The sequence below is a fragment of the Drosophila biarmipes genome, chromosome 2R, assembly GCF_025231255.1.
Source record: "Drosophila biarmipes strain raj3 chromosome 2R, RU_DBia_V1.1, whole genome shotgun sequence".
Lineage (NCBI taxonomy): Eukaryota > Metazoa > Arthropoda > Insecta > Diptera > Drosophilidae > Drosophila > Drosophila biarmipes.
Genome location: NC_066615.1, coordinates 10,450,552 through 10,471,046, shown reverse-complemented (window position 1 = coordinate 10,471,046; position 20,495 = coordinate 10,450,552). Strand labels below are relative to the sequence as shown.

Here is a 20,495-nt window from a genome sequence, read left to right as displayed (position 1 = left end):
TTTATCTCGTAGCTGCAAACATATCGATATCTGCATCGCATAAATTCAAATTTAAAAATTAGCTAAGAGAAAAAGCTTTTAACCATAATTTACGCCCAATTGCCGCAGAGATATGGATGATATGGAAATTTTATTAATTTACTGTATTGTTTTCGAACATTTTTCGATACATGCTATCGAAATTTTCCACCCTCCGCAGGCGTTCGGCTAACAGCCGCTGTTACGGCAACGGTCAGATGATGTTCCAATTGGAGTGCGGACGGTCGTGTTTGTGTGGTGGGCGATTCGATTTTCCTGAATTTTTAAGGGCTCCGTCAGCCGAGATTGCCTTCCTTCTGCTCCCGCCAGAACGCGTTAAGTAATCAATTAAAAGCCCGCGATTGGCTGCCTCGAGAGTTTTCCACCGCTTCCCGTGTGCATGTGCAGCACCTAGGTCCGTGATTTCCGCACTCGAGCGCACTTTCCTGTTGTTTATGCGACCTCCGGTCCGGTCGCCCCACATTTTCTGGTGAACTTGTGCCGTCGAGCGGTGTTGTCATTGCCCCGCCTTCCCCGCCAAAAAAATCGAAACTCCCGCACAGTGGGCGGTGTCGCAGGGCGAAGTCGGCAGATAATAACTTTCCACGAATGAAAACCTGCTGTGTGCGCAGTTCCAGAACCCACACATACAGCGGCGGCTCAACAGAGTTATTGGCATTTAATAATTTTTTAAAGCTCATTTGGGCGTGTGTTCGGTGCAGGCCCTTCGCCCCACTGTGCAAAACAACGGCTAACAAATTCGACGGGTGGAAATACATACCTAAAGAAATAAAAGAGAGAGCGAGCTTATTTGGGTATTTAAGACCTGCCCGCACAACAACTACAATCAGTCTGTTATCCAGCTTATAATGTAACGAGATTCTGCTACGACAAAGGACCAAGATCCAGCTAAGGTTGTATTTTAGCCCACGAAGCAAGCCCAAAAACTCACCTAAATCAGCAGAAACTTCAGGTGAGAAACGAATAAACAACGAGTTTTGTAAACATATCCAGTGATACGTTGACCCTGTTCGTATTGCGCGAAAAATATTTCTTTATGTATATGAGCAGTGCAATGCGTAATTCCCCCTAGCTCCGCATTTATGATAACAAATTATTTGTTTTCGATTTTATCTTTAGCCATGATGAGCAAACAGTTTTTGATTTATTTTCGTTGTTTCCACAACCTGCGTCTTTGATCGAGTGGGGACTATTTATAGGTCGCTTTGGACTCGTTTTGGCACGGCCGATGGGTGTATGTATATTCACTGTGAGGAGGCAGACGCGCTTTATAAGTTTTTCATTGTTTTGCTTAAACTGACAGTGATTGCCTCTTATGCAGTTGGCACTAAGTGCGGAGCGAGTGACTCAGTGGCAGATAAGCCAAACAAAGCGGGTGCGCTTTTGCGGGTATGCTATCATCGTATTTGTTTAAAAAGTGGGGTATTCGCCAGGCCTGATCAACATAATAATGACAAAAAGATACCATACTGTAACTACATTTGCAAAAGCTTCATTTATTAGGAAGATCGTGGTTCTATACCATTCAATCAAGGCCCCTCTGAAAGACAAACCCAAACAGTTTGAGTTGTGACTTGCCCCACTCAGCCACACTTGCTCCATTTACATAAGCCCCGGGACTGGGCGGTATTGCCGGGCGAAAAGGGGGCGGCTTTGAAGGACGCAGGCGAGATGAGATGCTGGTGAACCGCAGTGACTGTAGCACAGTTTCGGGCATTTTCGCTTGTCACACACGCGCCGCCATTTTGCTGCTCCAGTCATTTGGCTTTTAATGCCTTTGTCTTGGGCGCCCCCAAGCCCACCCAGTCCGCACTATTCGCAACCCAGGGGTAGGAGCTGCACAAGTTACCCAATCACCCAAAGAAAATATTACTGACATTTTTCATTTGAGTTTGGGGACTGCCACAGAAAATTCCTCGTTTTTACGACCACTTATGCCGGCTATTCTACGATTTACTAGCATTTTCATATTTCAATTGCCAAAATATAAAACCACTTGTTCTACATCATACTTTCAAATAAATTTGTAAGTGTTCTAAAGCCTGCAAAGGTTTGTGTGCTGCGGATTACTTTATACATTTATACAAGTATATATAGATAATAAATAATATTTTTTCCTTTAAAATATAAAATAAGGTGGCTCCATAAAAGAAAGATATAAGTGTAATAAGATGTTAGATAAAATGTCAATAAATTTATGATTGGAAAAAAAATTAAATATTTTACAGCATACTTTCAGATGCTTATATAAGTGTATTTAAATCTCCCAAGATTTTTGTTTTTTAGTTAAAGTTTATACAAGACATTTATACAAAAGTTCGCGAATCCCAAGACGCTCTTAGGTAATAAATTGACTAATAATTCCCTCCCTTTAAAATATAAAAAAGAGTTTGATATGAAATGATGATGTCATTAACCGAAGTTACAAGTTCTTCGCTCAGTGTGGCTTAAGATATTAGATATAGTGCCTTGACTTACATACGAACTTGAGTGTGTGCAGACGCTTTTTTGGCTTCGATTTTCGGTTCTTTTTGCTGTTCTGCAAATTTGATTTACTGTAATCGAAAACCATTCTCTAGGCTGCCGTCCTTGAGCAATCCCTCGATTTTTATGCATTTCGGAGCCGTAATGTGTCTACATTTTTTGGCTCAGGAGCCATTGACCCTCAAGCAGCGCAACAGTGCAGAGCATGGGGAAAACCCGGGAACAACTGCCTCCAGCAGCTGATAAAACCGGTGAGACCTTTGTGCATTTATTATTATTATTCTGTCTTGCCGTCTATCCGTTCTGCCGGATAAGTGTGTCAGCAGTGAGCGGTGGCGGACCCCACAGCTGATTGCCAGTGCGTCCGAGGCGAAATCGAAGTAAACCTCAGAACCGGTTTCCAGAATCCAAATGTCGCCCAGCGAATTGTATCGCAACTGTGTTAACAATGCTAATTGCTCTAAAGACGCTTCATTAGTTCCACAGTACTCACGTTAGTTCGCAACGACTTAATCATACACAAATTGGATGTTGTCTAGGTTTAGGGTCTAAGTAATGTCCCTTCGTGAGCAAACAAAATAGTTGCCTATTAACTCTCAGAAGCATCTTATCTTTGTTTTCTAAGTTTATTTTGTCGGCTTCGTGATCTGTACGTATTCAAATAATGCACAAAGCGCCCTGGAATAATCTTTTAGGGACTGTTTGACACTAAGTGCAAAAAGTCGTAAAATGCCAGGAAACAAAGCTGCAAATGATTTATTTGCACTTCTCATCGCATTTGATGGATGAATACTTCATTTTACGTTACTGATTACGCTCCCACATGCATATTTATACCACCTTCCATCGTTAGGAACGTGACCTTCAAATAAGTATAACATGCAATTATAACTTTCATCTGGAGTGATTAATCTTGACTGAGAATTTGGGTTGGGCACGCGAATTTAAGCCTTGAAGAACTTTTAAAGTGTTTGGATTTAGGGATTCCATAAATTTTAAATTAAACCCATAGTTTAATAGTTAAATATTTTGGAAATTACCAATATAAAAAAGTAAAAACTGCTTTGATATCAATTAATTTTCAAAACATTCAGTCGTGCTCCGGTTTTCAAATTTTCAAATTATGTATAAATCACATTCTAATAGTATAAATATGACATTTTTAACACGTTCGAAATAACTTAAAGGAATCGAATTATATTTTTAACTTAAAAAAAGATACATCCAATTAATTTCTTTATCAGGGCAACCAAAGCATAAATCTAAAATTGAAATTACCTAAGGAAATAATCCTGAGGTACTTCCTATAACGATTGACTAAAGGGCATTCGAAATTCGTTTTCATTCGTGATGGACAAAATTTGGAACTCTTTGGATTACAAACACAAAAAACTGAAGACATGCGACGGAATCTAATGATGTCAACTGGTAAATTTCCATTGCGTCAAGAGAGGCAGCCAGGCAGCGGCGAAGAAGTGTTTAGTGGTGGGAAATGCGTCGGGCACTTGGAAATTAAAAACTCCCGATGCACAGGCACAGGGCTAGAGGGAGACGGAGCACCTCGAGTGAGGGAGACGGAGGCAGCTGGGCGGGCAGGGAAATCGCTGTGCAGTCAGTTCAATTTCGACCGCGAGGGGAGCAACAACTGTCGGGAGTGCAGGAAGTGCCCGAGCTACGAGTGCCAACAACAAGTGATTTCCTTACAGAGTTGCGCTAAATTGATTGTTTGGATTTGTTTATTGGACCCGGGTCCAGCGGCTCCGAGATATCGAGTAAACAGCTGACGAGGGAGCCTTTTATCGCCACCAGATACTTTTGCGCGTAAGTGGAGCAAAATCAGCTGTCACATGATCAGCTATGAACAAATGGCATGAACTCGGAAAATCGCATAAACACACATAATCCGAGGAGCAACTCACAGACTGCGTGACGCCTGCTTAATTTCCGCGGGCCAATTTGTCGCAAAGCGTTCTTCCCATAATTACATCATATGTTCCTCCAGCGACCTTGCCAGCCCCTTTTCCACCCAATGCTGGGCGAAGTGCCCTTGGGTAGGCTTATCTGGCATTTTTTTAATTGACTGTGCCTGAATCCATTAAATATGCCCCAACAATGGATACAATATCTTCAAACTGCGGACGGGCTTGATTAATGGTTGATTAATTTATATCACGGATGATAGATTCATTCTGAATTGATTATGAATAATTCATTGATTCCATTTAGATTGCTGTGCTTGCACTTCTCCCAGCTCTTAATTTTACTGGTTTATAACTTTATTCTAATTTGCAAATTCATTTGCATATTGCATTTCGCATACAACCTTTTGGGCTTCTCTGAGAAAGCCCGTGTCGAGAGCGAAATTAGGAAATAAATGGAAAAACACCCCAGCCTTGAAGTTGTTTACACGCACAGCCAAATGTTCGTTTTTGCCAGGTTGCCCTTTTTCAAAGGCTGCAGCAACCACATACAAAAACAGCGGAAAGAGTGGCAAAACAAAGCCCTTTGTCTTGGTCCCATTTTTTGCGGATTTTTTTTTAAAAACCCATCCATCCAACCAGACAAATTGCGTTTTAGAATTGTCATAGTGAACCGGATGGAATTAGTTCTGGTAATTTCTGGAATACTTCGCTTCGGCAGAGAGAAATATATGTAAATGAAAGTGGAAAGTTTTCAAAGTTTAGGATATACATATATCTTTTTTTGCTTCGGAATTGATAGAATAAATAATAGTAAAAGGAAAATAATTTATATTTATATATAAAACTTATCATAGATTTCTCAGGTCGAAAAGAAACATAACACTAAACCTTATAATATCTGAAAGGATCTGTACACTTCGCCGACAAATTTAGCAACTTAAAAAAGTGGTTATGAGATTCCAAGTTTGAGGAAGGAATTTCGATTTTGTAGCCTTGGGCCTAAAAAGAAAGTCAGCACTTGGTCGAAAAGTATGTGTATAATATTGGCTGTGAAAAAATAAATTGTAAAGAAAATAAAATAAAATAAAATAAATGAAGATGACAAGTATTGGCATATCCTTTGCTAGCACAAACACTGGCAATGTGCCTCTCACAACCCTGAAAAAATCCTAGAGCTAGGAAAAAATCAATATACGGCCCTTTTCCTGTGTTTGTGCAGCCGCAAAGTTAGTCAAGTTGAAGGCGAAAATCATGAAAATCCTTTAAATGAGAACACACCGCGTCTACCCCATAGTGCGAGAGTGCAGACGCCATTTTTCGCTTTTTTATGGACCCCATAACTTTTTGAGAGCTGACATTGCTGCCGCTGCAGTTTATTGTTGCCGTTTGAAGTCCTCCCTCCGCGTCCTGCAAAGGTAAATATAAAACATGAAAGGACGCCGAAAGGGTGTGCCACACCTGTCTGTGTGCGCACTGCACTTGCGAAGATACCACCCCCTTTGCGACTTTTGGCGGTGACTTTCTTGTCAAGCTTTCAAGAGACAGCGTCAGCCAAGTCTAAAGTGGTTTTGCGAAAGCAAAATGAACCGCTCTTGCGTAAATTATGTATACAATGAATATGAACCCTAGACCGTTTTTGTACATATAATATCCAGGTTATCAGCAGGGCAGACCAGGGCATAATCAATATATGTACAGGCTTCTGCACTTCCAGATCTATTTTTAAATAGCTCAAGCTTTCTACTTGCGCATTCTTAATATTATTTCCGAAAGAAACATCAAGTATCTTATTGTTTTAAATGCACTTGGTCCATTTCTCATGCACTAAAAAATGTTGTTTTTTTTTTTGGAGTTTAAAAACTACTTTTATTTTAACACTCAGACGAGAAATTGGTCTATAACATGGAAAAAGTTAGATACAGCCTTAAAACAAAGTAACAAACAAAGGTAAACACATTTCACTACTTTTATAATTTATTTAAAAATTCTTAAAAAATTAATAAAATAAATTAGTGAGCAGCAATTACTTCCAACCAACCATGCAAGCGAATCTCTCAGCAAAACTCTGGATGCAAAAAAATCCCACCCCCACCGCCAAGCTAAACATTCAAACCGCAAATCAATTAACAAATGCCACTAGTTTTTTCGTTTTAGAAAGGGGGCTAGCCGAACCCACTATCAATTACAGAGCTCAATTAAGCAGAAGGAAAAACCAACATCAGTTAGCAAGCTGAGCACACATTAAAAAGCATCTTATCGAGCGATTTTCCTCGATGTGAACTTTGCAGGCGTCAGAGATTATTTAAGTGCTGAACTTTTCCAGAGAAACTGCAGGATTCGAAGGACAAAGGCTGCCCGCAGGGGAATATTTGTCATTGGAGTTCCTTCTTCTCGGACAAACCATTCGCAAAACAAACTTCGTTTGGTTGACACACTAATGGGCAATTCTGAAAGCGATTGAGAAAAGCAAACTCAATTCGACTCAAGGTGAATAGTTTGTCCTTGCCTCCATCACATGGTTCAATCAATTTGCTTACCTCTTTCAATTAAAGTGTAAAGGCAAGTCCATTTACATTGGGTCATAATCAAAACAAACAATTAAGATGTGTATTCCTTAGGATAAGTGCATAAGCTAGATTTTATATCTTTGCTCCAGACAATGCGCACTTTCCGTGGATTTCCCAGGTAATCTTAAACTTTAGAGCACTCCATATAGCAATCAGACCAAAATTCCCGACCCGAATTCCATAGCCTAGGTCAGCGCCAAAGAGAACCCCTGTGTTAAATATGGGCGCTATAAAAGTTATCGCCCAACTCGAAGAACGCACAAAATAATTTCCCCACAATTAACCAACTTGAATAGCGACGCAGCACTCAACTTATCAGCATAATTAAATAGGCAATTTTGGCCAAGTTTTGTGCTCAAAAATTACTCATTATCCCCGAATTATGTGAAACAACTGATAAAATGGGAAAGCGGATTCGTCTAGATCTTGTTGGACTCGACAAGTCATAGTTAAGGCACCAAACAAATGTATAAAAGTGTACCGAAAAATCTAGTATTTGTTGAACAATAACTACGAACTACAGTGAAAACATACCATAGGACTTTTATAGAGCAAGTTTTATGGTGGCAAAACACTAGAATGGGTAAATAAAAAAATTGAGGGCAATGTTCTCATTTTGAAACCTGGTAAAAAGTGTTCTAAAGCGATCAATAAGACCAATTCTTTAAAAGTGATTATCATACTTTATGATATACATAGCTATGTACATACAGTTCCCATGCCTCTTCATAGTACCCAGCTGTTTCATGGGAAAATAATATTCATTAGCAGATTAGGGTTATGGAGGACTGGTCTGATTCTATAGCAGGAGCGGCACTGCCGTTGTAACTAGAATAGCAATTGCCCACAATCACATGATTGGTATACAGCACTGCAGAGCGCTTATATGTTTATATATAAACCTTTGAGTTCGTATAAATATATATACGGATGTCGGGCTCCGAGTCCGAATCTGACCACCACTGCCAAAAAGAGACCCAACCAAGACCGAGAAGACCGCGTCACAAAAGGTTGGCATGTTGACAGACGCCGACGCGTGTGCCGTTACACTCGCTACACACTCCACGAGCATCCGAACGTGTATCTGTAAGTGCACAAACGCACAGATATAGAACGGACTATACGGTACACTCACGACGCTCTTTGATAAGAAATTTATTAGATTAAGGCAGCGATAGCCGACGCTCTGCCCGGTTCCATGCCGCCGGCAGCGGCGTGAGTGGGTTTAGGTTTAGTCGGTCCTCCGACGAGCTGTGGGTCTGTCGTTCTTCAATCCGAGCCCGAAACTGAATCTGAATCTGAATCTTAAACCGAAAGCGAATCCAAATCCGAGTCCGTATTAAAATCCGAGTGCGGAGCGTGTGGACCTACAGATATGTTAGCCTCCTCAGCGCCTTTGTTCTCGCCCATTGTTGTGTAAATGCTGTGTAAATACGGACCAAGCAAGATGTGGACTTTAAGTTGCAAGCACGATTTGCTCTACAAAGCACAAGTGCTGCTCCAAACGCGAGTGCATTCCAAAAGTGTAGTCTATAAAGCGGCGCAGCAGATAGCACTGAACTAGTTAGCGCCGAGATCAATGGAAAATGTAATGTCAAGTGAAACCTATATGAATAAAAATAACAAATAAGAAGTATTACATTGTATAAATGTCTCTAAAAAAAAAAGAACACCATGGCTGAGATATTAGCAAATATTTTCTAGTCGAAAGTCACTTCGTAACAAAATCAACTTCAACTAAATTCATTCAGTTCGAAGGCTAGACATTAGCTTATCGCATCAGAGCGAATAAAACCATTTTCTGCCAATTATATTGTAAAGATAAGCCAGCACACCACTTTTAGGGTGCATTCCGCTCTCACCTCCACCCATATAGGATCTGTATACCCACACACAAGCACGGGCAATCGTGATCCGAATTTGATTTTTGATAAGAGACACTTTTGTTGTCTAGCTAAAGTCGGAAACCAGACGGTCGCGTTTTCAAAACTGAAAATCTCGCCAATTAAAACAAATGCCGCTCCGTATTTACTCGAGCTCTCTGTTCAGCCCGGAATATACGAGCGTTTTAATCGCTTCGCCTATCGAACGTTGAACTTGGCCATTCGCAGCCTCAAGCTATTGGCCAACGTGTGCATTTGATACACTTATTGTAGATCCATTCAGGGAGAGACTTCAATTATAATTAGGGCATAATATGGATCTCTTAGATCTAGATTTCAAGTCCTAACTTACATATCAATGGGTATGCGATACGTTGTGTATATTATCAATCGTCTAGAACCTCGAAGAAGTGGGGTACAGTTCAACAGCATGCATTTTTTTTATAATTAAATATGCAAGTTTGGGTCACCATGGACCCTTAATTCATATAGATATTCGAAAATAAAAATATTTATTTTCGATATTCGAAAACTAAGCAACTGTTATATGACCGTACAAATTCAATAATTATTAACTAAACAGTACGTGATTTTATATTTATTCCACATAGTATTCATGTTACTTTGTATATTTTTACACATGTAAAAGGGTACACCATTTTCGCAAGTCACCTTGATGCGATAATCATTTGGCCCGCTCATTAGTTTAAAAAACGGTGGCATTCAGTATTAATGAAATAAAAACGACACCGAGCAAAACGTGTTTTTTTCCATTTTTAAATTACAACAAAAACCTTTGATTAGTACGCTTTGTTTCCATTTAAAGTTTGCCAAAGCAGACACTTGGGCTGATAAAGAGTTTAATAAAAGTGAATCCGGTTTAGGTGGCTTTAAGTATGCAGATGTTGTGTTTTTGAAAAGCTTAAAAAAGTTATTACGACTATAAGATACCTTAAAAATACCTATACTGATAGGTGGTAAAACAATGTGATATGGCTGTTGCTTCCCCACTGTTATCCCAACATCTGTGTGGATCGTTGCTCTTCAGAAATCTCACTTCATCCACCCCACATACCAACTCAGTATTGTTTGTCAATTGAGCAGTTTAAATTAGGCTGATGCGCTGCCTCAGCTTTTGTGGGAATTTCGTGATGAACGCAGAGCCCATTTATGGCTCGCATTGAATGTATTAATAGATTTGAGCTCGGCCCCTTGTTAGTGCTTAAGTCGTTTATCAGAGGACCCTGAACTAACTCTGGTTTCCGATTTCTTTCCGCCTCTCTTGCAGTGTTTTCTCGAACGAGGACAGCCCAGCTAATCGAGGACCGATATCATAAATCATTATCAGCCCGTGAAGGAGGCGAAAGCAGCGAGGGCAGCGATTAAGTTGCACCACCGGAGACGAATCAATCATACGCCGCGTTGGTCGCCCCGCCATTGAGATATACGGATATTTACGATGCCTGCCAGTCCGCCGCCGCACCTCGCCCCGCGCACTTGACACGGGGAGCGGCAGATTGTCCCGGAGCCGCGCAGAAACACCTCTTGGAAGGCCCAGTTTTGTGTTTAAATTGTGATTTGTGTTCGTTACCTTTTTTTGTGTTCGGCCGCGAATCGAAAAGTGTGTGAGTTCCGTGCGAAACAAAGTACCGCATGTGGCTGCCAGGGCAAAATCCGCTTACCGGCAGCATAAACTGCTACAACAGCCACGACTCTAATTGCAGCGGCAACTGCCTTCCAATCGCTCAATCTATTCTCCGTCGGCCTGTGATAAACCCCCTAGCGTTCTTAATGAATGACACTCGGTCCAAGTCATTCTATCGGGCAGGCAAAGCAACATCTGCAGCATCCGCATCCACGACGACCACGACCAAGGCGTTCGACAACAGCCAGAACAACAATCCCCGTACTTACAACAACAGCGGCAAGTCGAACAAGGTGTTCCTGCACTACATACCCCGCGACCCGCGTCTAAGAATTTTCCACAAGACCGCCACCCTGAATAAACACTCGAACCGCACTCTGAGCGAGCTAAACATAACTGAAGATCTGTGCAATTATGGTGAATTGATCGGCGGCAGTGCTGAAAAAGTGAATCTAGTGCTAGTGAAGTCTTAAGAGCCTGCAGGTCACCGTTTCGATTTGTTCAGTTTTTGGCTCGAGTCGGCTGTCGTCGTGCGGAAGGAGCATTGTGTGGATAACGAAAGGTAAGCGAGTTCTAGGGGAATTCGTGTTCGATTGGGGCTATATGATTGCAAAGGAACGAAAGTTCTAGGGGAATTTACGTTATAGGGTTATATGTGATTGCAAAGGAATGAAAGTTCTAGGGGAATTCACGTTCGATTAGGGCTAAATGATTGCAAAGGAACGAAAGTTCTAGGGGAATTTACTCTTCTTCTGAAGAACTAGGTTTCGATTAGGATAATGGAAAAGGCTAGCATAGGGGAATTTACGATTCTTGTTAGAACTAGGATTTTATTAGGGTAATAGAATTTCAAAGGCATGAAAATTCTATGGAACCTAGGTTTTGATTAGGACAATAAATCTTAAAGATGATCGCTTCTTCTAAAATACTGGGATTCGATTAGAGTAATAGAATTACAAAGGCCGGAAAGTTCAATGGGAATTTACGCTACTTCTGAAAAGCTAGGAATGGCAAAGGTAAGAATGTACGGAAAACTATGACTCGGTTAGGATAACGATAGGGGTACAAAAGTTCTAGGAGAATTAAGACTTTTTCAGAAAACGAAGGATTCAAAGAGGGTAATACAATTTTAAAAGTTCTATGGGAGCTTATGCTTCTAAAAAACTAGGGTTCGTTAACGGTAATAGATTTGCAAAGGTAAAAAATTGTAGGATTCGATCAGGGTATAGATTTGCTCTCACTACTCTAAATATCTCTACATATGAAATACTTTCGTTTTAAATGAAAGAAACCAAAGCAAATAATGATCCTGCTTTTAAGAAGTATCTAATGAAATCTATCTATAAAATTCATTCCGTTGACCAGAATTGTGCTTAGAAATAATTTTTACTTCAGCCATCGCAACCTGCTCCGTATAAGAGATTAGCATTCAGTGTGTTTAACTTAGTGAACTTTTATTAGCCAGGTTTTATAGAGCAGACTTGTACCTGCATATATGGGCGATTGTAAATGAGTTTTACCCTACACAGCCCATATAGCAGTCTATATTTAACCACAGACAGCCATTTCGAAAGCAAAACAAGCCAAACGAAATTGGTTTTAGCATATTCATTTTCGGATCCCATAATTATTGGGAGACATCAGCAGCCGTCGCCTTCATGTGACGCACTTTGTTTTGGGACTGATGTAAGAAGAAATCCGTTCGGACTCTCTCGGAACGCTCTCCTGAGGTCAAGTTGAAGGCGCTCTGAAAACTAAACGAACGAAATGGCAAATGACCAAACAGTTTCTGCGCGGATTTTTAAGCGAAATGGTTTCTGGCACATGTTGTTGTAGTCGCGCGAATCGGTCTTCTAGAAATAGAACCATATTTTTTACGAGGTTAGATAAAGCGAATTGGCATTTTACTGGCAAAAAGTTCGAAACAACTTTTCCAATTAGTCAGTTCAGCTGGGCGGCATGAGAAGTTGAAAGTATCTATCTCAATGCAATGCTATCTCTATCTTTCAGCTACGCACTGCAGTTGACCAAGAAAACAGAAGGGGAATATTTATCATCTACCGCCTACTTAAGAAAATTTATGCTGAAATCTAATGCAAATTGTGTTCACTTCCAATAATCGCTTGGAGAAGAAAGTGCAAATTTTACAAACCTTTTTATAGACGTAGCTGAACCCTTTACACCGCAAAACCACAACACCACAAGATCGTCGGGATTCCGGACATGGCCAAGCTAGCGACGGATCCGAAGGCCTCCAACAACAACAGTGGCGAGGCGGTCAACAACAACAACCAGAATGGGGGTCAACAACCCAACTACCAGGCCCTGCCCCTCACGCCTGCTCCGGCCAACACGCCCCTGCACAAGGCCATCAAGCACGACCTCTTCCCGGAGGTCACCTTCTGCAACCTCTCCGCGGAGGAGCTGGCCGATGGAGCCGGCCACAGTAAGGTGGTGAGGAGCAGCATCGTCGCCCTCGACGATGGAACCCTGACCATCTTGATGAACGGCAACGGGCAGGTGAAGCGGCGGAAGCGCCTGATCTCGAATGAGTCTGGGGACTCGATCGACTCCAGTTCCACGGAGAAGAAGACGCCCAAGATGCCCGACGGCGGCTACGGTTGGGTGGTGGTCTTCGCCTCGCTGGTGGTGTCCCTCATCGCCGACGGACTGAGCTTCTCGTTTGGCCTAATCAACGTCGAGCTGCTGGCCTACTTCGGAGAGTCCACCTCGAAGACCGCCTGGATATCCTCGCTGTTCTTCTCCGTGCCGCTGCTGATGGGCCCCATCTGGTCCAACCTGGTGGACAAGTACGGCTGCCGCAAGATGACCATCATCGGCGGCGTGTTCTCCGCCTTCGGCTTCGCCCTCTCCTCTGTCTGCAACTCCATCGAGATGCTGATGGTGACCTTTGGCATAATCTCGGGTCTGGGCCTGGGCATCGGGTACGTCACTGCGGTGGTGTCAATTGCCTTCTGGTTCGACAAGAAGCGTACCTTTGCCACAGGAATTGGAGCATCGGGCACTGGCATCGGGACTTTCGTGTACGCCCGCCTCACCTCCTACCTTATGGAGTCGTACGGCTGGCGGGGAGCCACCCTAATCCTTGGGGGCACTATGCTCAACGCCTGCGTGTGCGGCGCCCTGATGCGCGATCCCGACTGGCTGATCGAGGAGAACCGGCTGGAGAGCCGGTCCCAGAGCGTCACCACCTTTTCCAACTCCAGCGTCTGCCTAGAGGAAATCAAGAAGCTGCTGGACACCGGCATCACCAAGGAGGCCGTGCTGGACTCGCTGGTGACCAAGAACAACACCGAGGCCAACCAGCAAATCGACGATCCCCTGGACTCGGCCCTTAAGCGCTACCGCAGCGAGATCTTCCTGCCCACCTTCCTGAGCACCCAGGAGCTGGACAGCATCTGCGAGGTGAAGAGCCTGAGCCGGCGCTCCCTGCGCCACAAGGAGGATGCTGAGGCCCCGTCGCGCGAGAACCTCCTGTCCATGTCTTCGGGAGCAGGCGCTTATCCCCCATCGACGGCCGTCATTGGATCGCCGGACGACACCCTAATGGGCGGCATCGCCCAGGAAGCGGCGGACATGGCCAAGAAGACCTACCTGGCCTCGATAGAAACCCTCTCGCCGTCGGAGAAGCGCTCCATCGGCGGTGGCTCGCCCAACGGATCAATGCGCTCCTCGGACGAGGGCTACCTCACCCAGAAGCACGCCAGTTCCCGGTACTCGCTGAACGAGAACCTTTTCATGGCCAAGCACACGACGCCATCGATCTCCAACCTGAAGGTGAACGGCCTGCGCCACAATTCGGTGGACATCCTCAGCGAGGACATGCACTGCTACTACTCGAAAGATGAGACCTTCGCCCTGCTGGAACCGAGCCGGCGGAACGGACCCACGGTAATAGCCATACCGGAGCAGGAGCAGCCGGTCAACAGCGAGCTGGCCATGCGACGGGCCCGACTGGACAGCATCACCGGGATCCGTCGGCTGTCGCGCTCCAAGAAGCCCAGCCACCACCGATCGAACCTGCGCCGCAACATCTCGATCCGCAACTCCAACTTCCTCAAGGACATGCGCATCCACCGCAACTCGATCCACTACCGCGGGGCCATGCTGAACACGCACCGCTACAGGCTGCGCGCCTCCTCCTGTCCCAACATCTACCGCAACTCGATGACCACCATCGCCAAGGAGGAGGAGGATGTAAGTAGAGAGTAACCCTGGCCCCCGGTCCCCTTTCTTATCTGCTGGTCGCTTGGCGACAGCCTCAGCTGGTTGATTCTCAGAGCTGGTTATCAGCGGCCCCTGCCTCCCCGATCGCTGTGGGGTCGCCAAGTTGAACCACTTGGGCCAGCGTTCCGTGGCTGATAAGGTGACCGCTCTGACTTCCGTACTGTCACGCAGCCGATCCAAATCAGCCTAAGAACTGGTTATTTGATACCTTCAAAAATCATTTTGATTATTAATCATCTATTATTTTACTATCAATATCAAGACAAATTTAAGAACAAATCTATGTTTAAAAAAATATATCTCAAAATATAATTTTGTGCCAAAAAGTTCTTCAACATTGGTATCAAATAATTTATTAATTTCTATTCTATTTTAAAACCCTTTTAAATTTTTTTAAGTACTAAAACAAACTTATGAAAAGTCTTGTAAAATACAAAGTTTTTTGTATATATTTTGTTTTATCAGATCTTAACTCAATCTCGTTTCTCTCCCTATAGACCTGGTATGACAATTTCGTGGACACCATGAAGTCCATATTCGACTTTTCCCTCTTTCTGGACATGAAGTTCGCCCTCTTCAATCTGTCCACGTTGTTTTTGTTCATTTGGTAAGTACTTTTTGGCAATTTAGAGAAAAGCAATATCATTGCTGCGCAAAACAAATGCTAAAATTAATGCATGAATGTGCCAAGCCGTCAACCGAAAACTGTACACTTGCCAAAAGATTTCACAAACAATTTTGGCAGCTGATCGAAAGCGAAAAGTAGTTGCACAATAAAAGCAATACAGCATTGTTAAACTCCCAGTAAAAAGCTATCGATCAGGCCGCCGAAACTGTGCTCAAGATCATGGTTTATCTTGACCCATGTGCGCAGAGTTCGAGTGTTCCATTAGCTCGATAAGGAACTAGTTGAAATCAATTCAAACCCAACCTTGTCCAGATAAGGCTCTGCTCTCTAACTGACGACTAATCTCTCCCTTGGCACGCTCCACAGGTTTATTATCCCTTATCTGTACCTACCCGAGTACATGAAGCAATACCACTACGATGTGAGCGTGAGCGCCGAGTTGATATCGAGTGTGGGCGTAGCCCAAACGGTGGGCATGATAGGACTGGGCTATCTGGGCGACCTGCCCTGGATGAACATCAACATCTGCTACTCGCTGTGCATGTTGGGTGAGTTGATCCTAAGCTTATCCATATCTACAAATACTATATCATCCTAATATTTCTCAGTCTGCGGAGCCTCGGTGTTCTTTATGCCCCTTCTGATGACCAGCTACATAGGTCTGATGGCCATGTGCATCATCTTCGGATTCACGTTCGCCAGCTCTTTCTCGTTTACGCCCAGCATTCTGGTCAGTATTGTTGACCTGGACGATTTCACTTGTGCCTACGGTCTGGTCCTGCTGGTGCAGGGTGTGGGCATGATCGCGGGTCCCCCAATCGCCGGCGTAATCTACGAGCATACGGGCAGGTGAGTTTGGTGCCACATACCATACCATCTCCCCGACTTATTCCTGACGTTTCCGTTCAATCCTCTTTCCAGATGGGACGAGACCTTCTACTATGCGGGCATATTTATCGCACTCTCCGGCGTCTGTTCGTATCTGATCGAGTTCTGTGAGAAGAAGGCACCTAAGGAGAGTGATAGTGATGTCTCAGAGACTAAAAAAGCTCAACTTTTACACTAGGTTACACACATTACTACACACTACACTGTTGAATGCCCATGGTAAGGGGCAGCTGCAGGTACTACAAATCAGAACTGTAGCCTAATATTGGACTAGCATTAAATGTTAACGAGTTTCTTATGTCAAATGGTGTTGCAGCCATAAAATCAGAGCAGAATTGTAACTGAAACTAAGCCTATTGCATAAGACCTAGCCTGTAAGCCTGTACTTGACTTGACTAATCGTAGATAAGTGTATCCGCATACACCTAATATATATAACTACCGCACTAGGGCAATTACTATTCGCATCTTGTACTCGTATCACACTTAGACAAACTGTTCAATTTCAATCAATATCAATGCAGTGCATCACTGCCAGGTGCAAACGGGTCCCTCAATTGTCTTCTTTACAAAAATTATAGAAATAGTTTTAATTGCCTTACATTTCGTACGAATATTAATTAAAGTGAATACAATAAACAACAATCTGTGTAACGTATGCAATAACAAGCGACCATTTTCAATCGACCCAAAACTCACAGTCTTTGGAGCATTTGTTTTTATGCTAAACAAAAATAATATTTGTACATCAAACGTCGCGGATCCGAATAGTTTCCAAATTAATGAAAAAACAGCAGCAATCTAGGGTATACAAAATAATTACTGTTCGAACCAAAAACCGGTTTTTGCAGATTGGCAAAAAATGTTCTTAAACGAAACAAATACAATTTTCAGAATACAAAATAAAATACATTTATGTAATGTCTTACAAGTTCAAGTATTATTACAGAAAATACAAAAATATTAGTGTAGGATATATCGTTAGTAAAAAGCCTTTAATTTTTAAGCACTCTTCAAAAAACGAAGTAAATGCGACACTATAGCCCTATAGCCGACTTATAGATAATGGTAGTTGTTGATTCCAATCACTTTAGCAAATATGTACATAAACGAAAATGAATCACAATTCTATATTATTTACAAGAAACCAATTGAACAATTATCTACTGAAAGCCTATTACAAAATAAATAAAATTTTAAAACTATTCTTTGTCATTTTGTTTCTATTGTATTGAATGGGCTCGGGCTGGATTAAGTACCGCGAATAAGTTCGAAATGTCCTTAAAAAATCCTTGAATTTAAGGGAATAAAATGAAAAACCACAACATTTTGGACACAAATATGGTTTTCAATATATTTTACAATCTTTAAACTTGTATAATCTGAAAAATTGACCAGAAAATAAATGGTGTTGTTAATTCTGTGAGTCCTTTGCAGTTGATTCAAATAAATAAGTCCCAAGGTAAGCAAACGTAGTCCCGATTTTAAATATTTAGTATGTATATTTATTACTCTGCATGGTGTTGGCAAATACAAATATTATAAATAATTTGATTTACGTTTACAGTTGAATCTTTCGTTTTGTTTTGGCCTTCGCCTTTAATTTAATATATAAACTTCGTAAAATACTAAATTGATCATTGAATCGCAGCATTTACGTGTGACCACTGTCAATGCATGTTGAGAGTGTAAATTATATAATCCCATTTCAGCTCACATGTTTTGTATATTTTGTTAAAGTACTTTTACCTTCTCTAATGTAGGTGTGTATAAAAACTAAAGCGGTCTGCATTGCACAACAAAACAGAGACAAAGCAAATGCGTTGAGGAGGAAAGGTAAAAATATTCATATATGTATTATTTATGGATGTATGTATATAGAAGAGTAGCAGATACCCATTGCAAAAAGGGGCGTGGCGCAGCGTTGCTGGGTTTAGCCTCACTGAAAACGAATCACAATGAAAATTCACACAGTTTGAGTTCGGTTTATATATTACACATCATTTTGTCAATATCCCAATGTATAACTATCCGTCTTTACACGAAGTAACTAGCAAACTAACTTCAATATACACAAAATACATGCACAAAATATTTATAACTGTTTCAATGAACATTATAAAATTTAGAAATCACACACGACACATTCACGGACACAAATGTTGTAGATTTTGGTTTATTTCTGGTTTCTTTCCTTTCGGTTTTTTGGTAAATTAAAACGTAGCTGAACAAGAAGAGGGCTTTTCTCGTAGTTGTCTGATCTTTATGGTTTTAACATTACGCTTAGTGTTCGAATGCTAGTTTAGTGGTAGCTATTATTACGTGGTTAGTTACGGTTGAGATAGAAAACAAGAAATATGTCCCTCCAACTACCTTCTATTAGTTAGTCACTAAAGTAGCTTTTACAGAAGCGGCTACGTCTATCCCAGAATTGCAATCGGGCATCTGCAGTTTACTCCTAGCAGCATCCACTGTTTGCTGCTCCAGCTGCTCCTCCGGCTCCTGGCAGCGAGGGGTTTGTGGGCGAGTGCTGTTGGCCGATCTTGATGCCGTTTGCCTGAAATGGAGCGCTTAGTTTAGAGTTTGTAATTACAAGAAGCTTTCTAGGCAAACGTACCTCATTGTTGATGTCGAAGACGCCCTCTTGGATCTTCTCGTAAATCTCCTTGGCCGTGTTTATGAACGCCTCCTCCACGTTGGCCGCCGTGCGCGCTGACGTCTCCATGAAGACCAGTCCGTGCTCGCGGGCAAAGGCCTCGCCTTCCTCCTTCTTCACCTCGCGCCGCGAGTCCAAGTCGCTCTTATTGCCGATCAGCATGATCACCATGTTCGAGTTGGAGTGCTGGCGCGCATCCTCCAGCCAGGTGGTCAGGTGGTTGAAGGTCTCCCTCCTGGTGATGTCGTACACCAGCAGTGCGCCGGCAGCGCCACGGTAGTAGGAGCGTGTGATGGATCTGGATGAGAAAGTGTAGCGTTAGAATGCGTATTTCCAAATGTAATAATTTAAGATGAAAATTTAAAATTTTGGTAATATTTGATAAGCATAAATAGTTGCAGTTAGCAAACAGCGAAGCTAGTGACAATGACTAGCATGATTTTTATAAATGTTCGATAAACCCTAAAAAAAAGGTGTTGTTTTTCACAGCTGAATGTTTTAAATTAAATAGATTTCGGTTGTATAGAAATATAAATACTACTATCAGGGCAGTCTTAAAAATCCCTGATTAATTAGAAACGGTTTGTTTTAATTTAAAATCAAACTGCCTGATTAAATTGACTGAATCTCTCCAAGCTTAAGTTTAAGGTTTACATTTCCGGGGGGGTGCGATTTTAGTTTCCCGATTTGACACATAATACATGGAACTAGCTGTGTTAAGGGGGATGATCTGCTCACCTGAAGGCCTCCTGGCCAGCTGTGTCCCAGATCTGCAGCTTGATCTGTTTGCCGTCGATGGTGATCATGCGAGCGCCAAACTCCACTCCGATGGTCAGGTCGTGCACCGGCTGGAATCGCTTGTCCGTGAACTGGAGCAGCAGGCAGGACTTGCCCACGCCTGTGGAAAATGGGAAAAGATTACTCGGTTGGAAGGGCTGGAAAAGTGGCAACAGCTGTTGGACATCCCAAAAAAACAGTATGCTGATAAGCCCGTGGCTCTTTGGGGCGGAATCCCTCAATTACGGGGGGTGGTTGGGTGACTCAGCAGCAGGGTTTAGTGTGTGGGTTGCACCCCGCTCCCCGCAACTCCCATCTCGGTGAACGCCTGTATGCGTTGTTATGGTTTTATTGATTTTTCCTTCGCCCACCCAACTCCTGGGCTGGGGATACTTTTTTGCAGACGCAGTTCGTTTAGATCCAATGTTCCAAAAGGTCCCCTATGGACTGGACACCCCATAGCGGAGGCGACCTTTGCGACCCTTTGTTTTGTTTTCCAATTACTGATTGTTTCCCTGACAATGGCCAACTTTTCGCTGGCCATTGTGCGGGGGAGTCGCAGCTCACAGCACTCACCTGTATCGCCGATGATGATGTATTTGAACAAGTACGCGTAGGACATGTTTGCAGCTGATTGGGTTACGGCAAGTTGGTTTTTAGAAAGTTCGATCTCGTAATACAGCAGATAATACGCAATTCTTGTAAGTTTTCCAAGCTGTTCCGTATTTATGATGACTGGCTATCGCAGCGTTGCCAGA

General features: G+C 42.7%; 3 protein-coding genes across 5 annotated transcripts; 2 read left to right on the top strand and 1 right to left on the bottom strand.

The window, feature by feature from the left end:
• Window positions 1-235: 235 nt before the first annotated feature.
• Window positions 236-12,693, top strand: LOC108030074 (uncharacterized). 3 transcript variants are annotated; one of them, XM_017102675.3, is made up of 3 exons: window positions 236-991; window positions 10,184-11,102; window positions 12,551-12,693. In XM_017102675.3, the coding sequence occupies exon 2, from the start codon at window positions 10,549-10,551 to the stop codon at window positions 11,011-11,013; it is 465 nt and encodes a 154-aa protein (XP_016958164.1). In that variant the 5' UTR covers window positions 236-991; window positions 10,184-10,548; the 3' UTR covers window positions 11,014-11,102; window positions 12,551-12,693. The 3 variants fall into 3 exon arrangements, with proteins under 3 accessions (XP_016958164.1, XP_050743727.1, XP_016958166.1); XM_050887770.1 differs by lacking the exon at window positions 236-991 and adding an exon at window positions 4,213-4,344; XM_017102677.3 differs by lacking the exon at window positions 236-991 and adding an exon at window positions 8,248-8,600.
• Window positions 12,694-12,755: 62 nt separating this feature from the next.
• LOC108030069 (uncharacterized) lies at window positions 12,756-17,509 on the top strand. Its single transcript, XM_017102670.3, has 5 exons — window positions 12,756-14,758; window positions 15,286-15,395; window positions 15,783-15,964; window positions 16,025-16,265; window positions 16,338-17,509. The coding sequence occupies exons 1-5, from the start codon at window positions 12,764-12,766 to the stop codon at window positions 16,480-16,482; spliced, it is 2,673 nt and encodes an 890-aa protein (XP_016958159.1). The 5' UTR covers window positions 12,756-12,763; the 3' UTR covers window positions 16,483-17,509.
• A 769-nt stretch (window positions 17,510-18,278) lies between these two features.
• LOC108030073 (ras-related protein Rab-2A) lies at window positions 18,279-20,494 on the bottom strand. Its single transcript, XM_017102674.3, has 4 exons — window positions 20,314-20,494; window positions 19,699-19,858; window positions 18,922-19,258; window positions 18,279-18,861 (listed from the first exon to the last, which is right to left on the bottom strand). The coding sequence occupies exons 1-4, from the start codon at window positions 20,357-20,359 to the stop codon at window positions 18,763-18,765; spliced, it is 642 nt and encodes a 213-aa protein (XP_016958163.1). The 5' UTR covers window positions 20,360-20,494; the 3' UTR covers window positions 18,279-18,762.
• Between the last annotated feature and the right edge of the window lies 1 nt (window position 20,495).

Bases quoted from the DNA above. Each gene is read 5' to 3' on its own strand.
- LOC108030074 (XM_017102675.3), top strand. From the start codon at position 10,549: ATGTGGCTGCCAGGGCAAAATCCGCTTACCGGCAGCATAAACTGCTAC.
- LOC108030069 (XM_017102670.3), top strand. From the start codon at position 12,764: ATGGCCAAGCTAGCGACGGATCCGAAGGCCTCCAACAACAACAGTGGC. The intron at 14,759-15,285 runs GTAAGTAGAGAG...CTCTCCCTATAG, and splicing joins TCGCCAAGGAGGAGGAGGAT to ACCTGGTATGACAATTTCGT. The intron at 15,965-16,024 runs GTGAGTTGATCC...AATATTTCTCAG, and splicing joins CTACTCGCTGTGCATGTTGG to TCTGCGGAGCCTCGGTGTTC.
- LOC108030073 (XM_017102674.3), bottom strand. From the start codon at position 20,359: ATGTCCTACGCGTACTTGTTCAAATACATCATCATCGGCGATACAG. The intron at 19,259-19,698 runs GTGAGCAGATCA...TTTCTCATCCAG, and splicing joins GCTGGCCAGGAGGCCTTCAG to ATCCATCACACGCTCCTACT. The intron at 18,862-18,921 runs GTACGTTTGCCT...GCTCCATTTCAG, and splicing joins TCTTCGACATCAACAATGAG to GCAAACGGCATCAAGATCGG.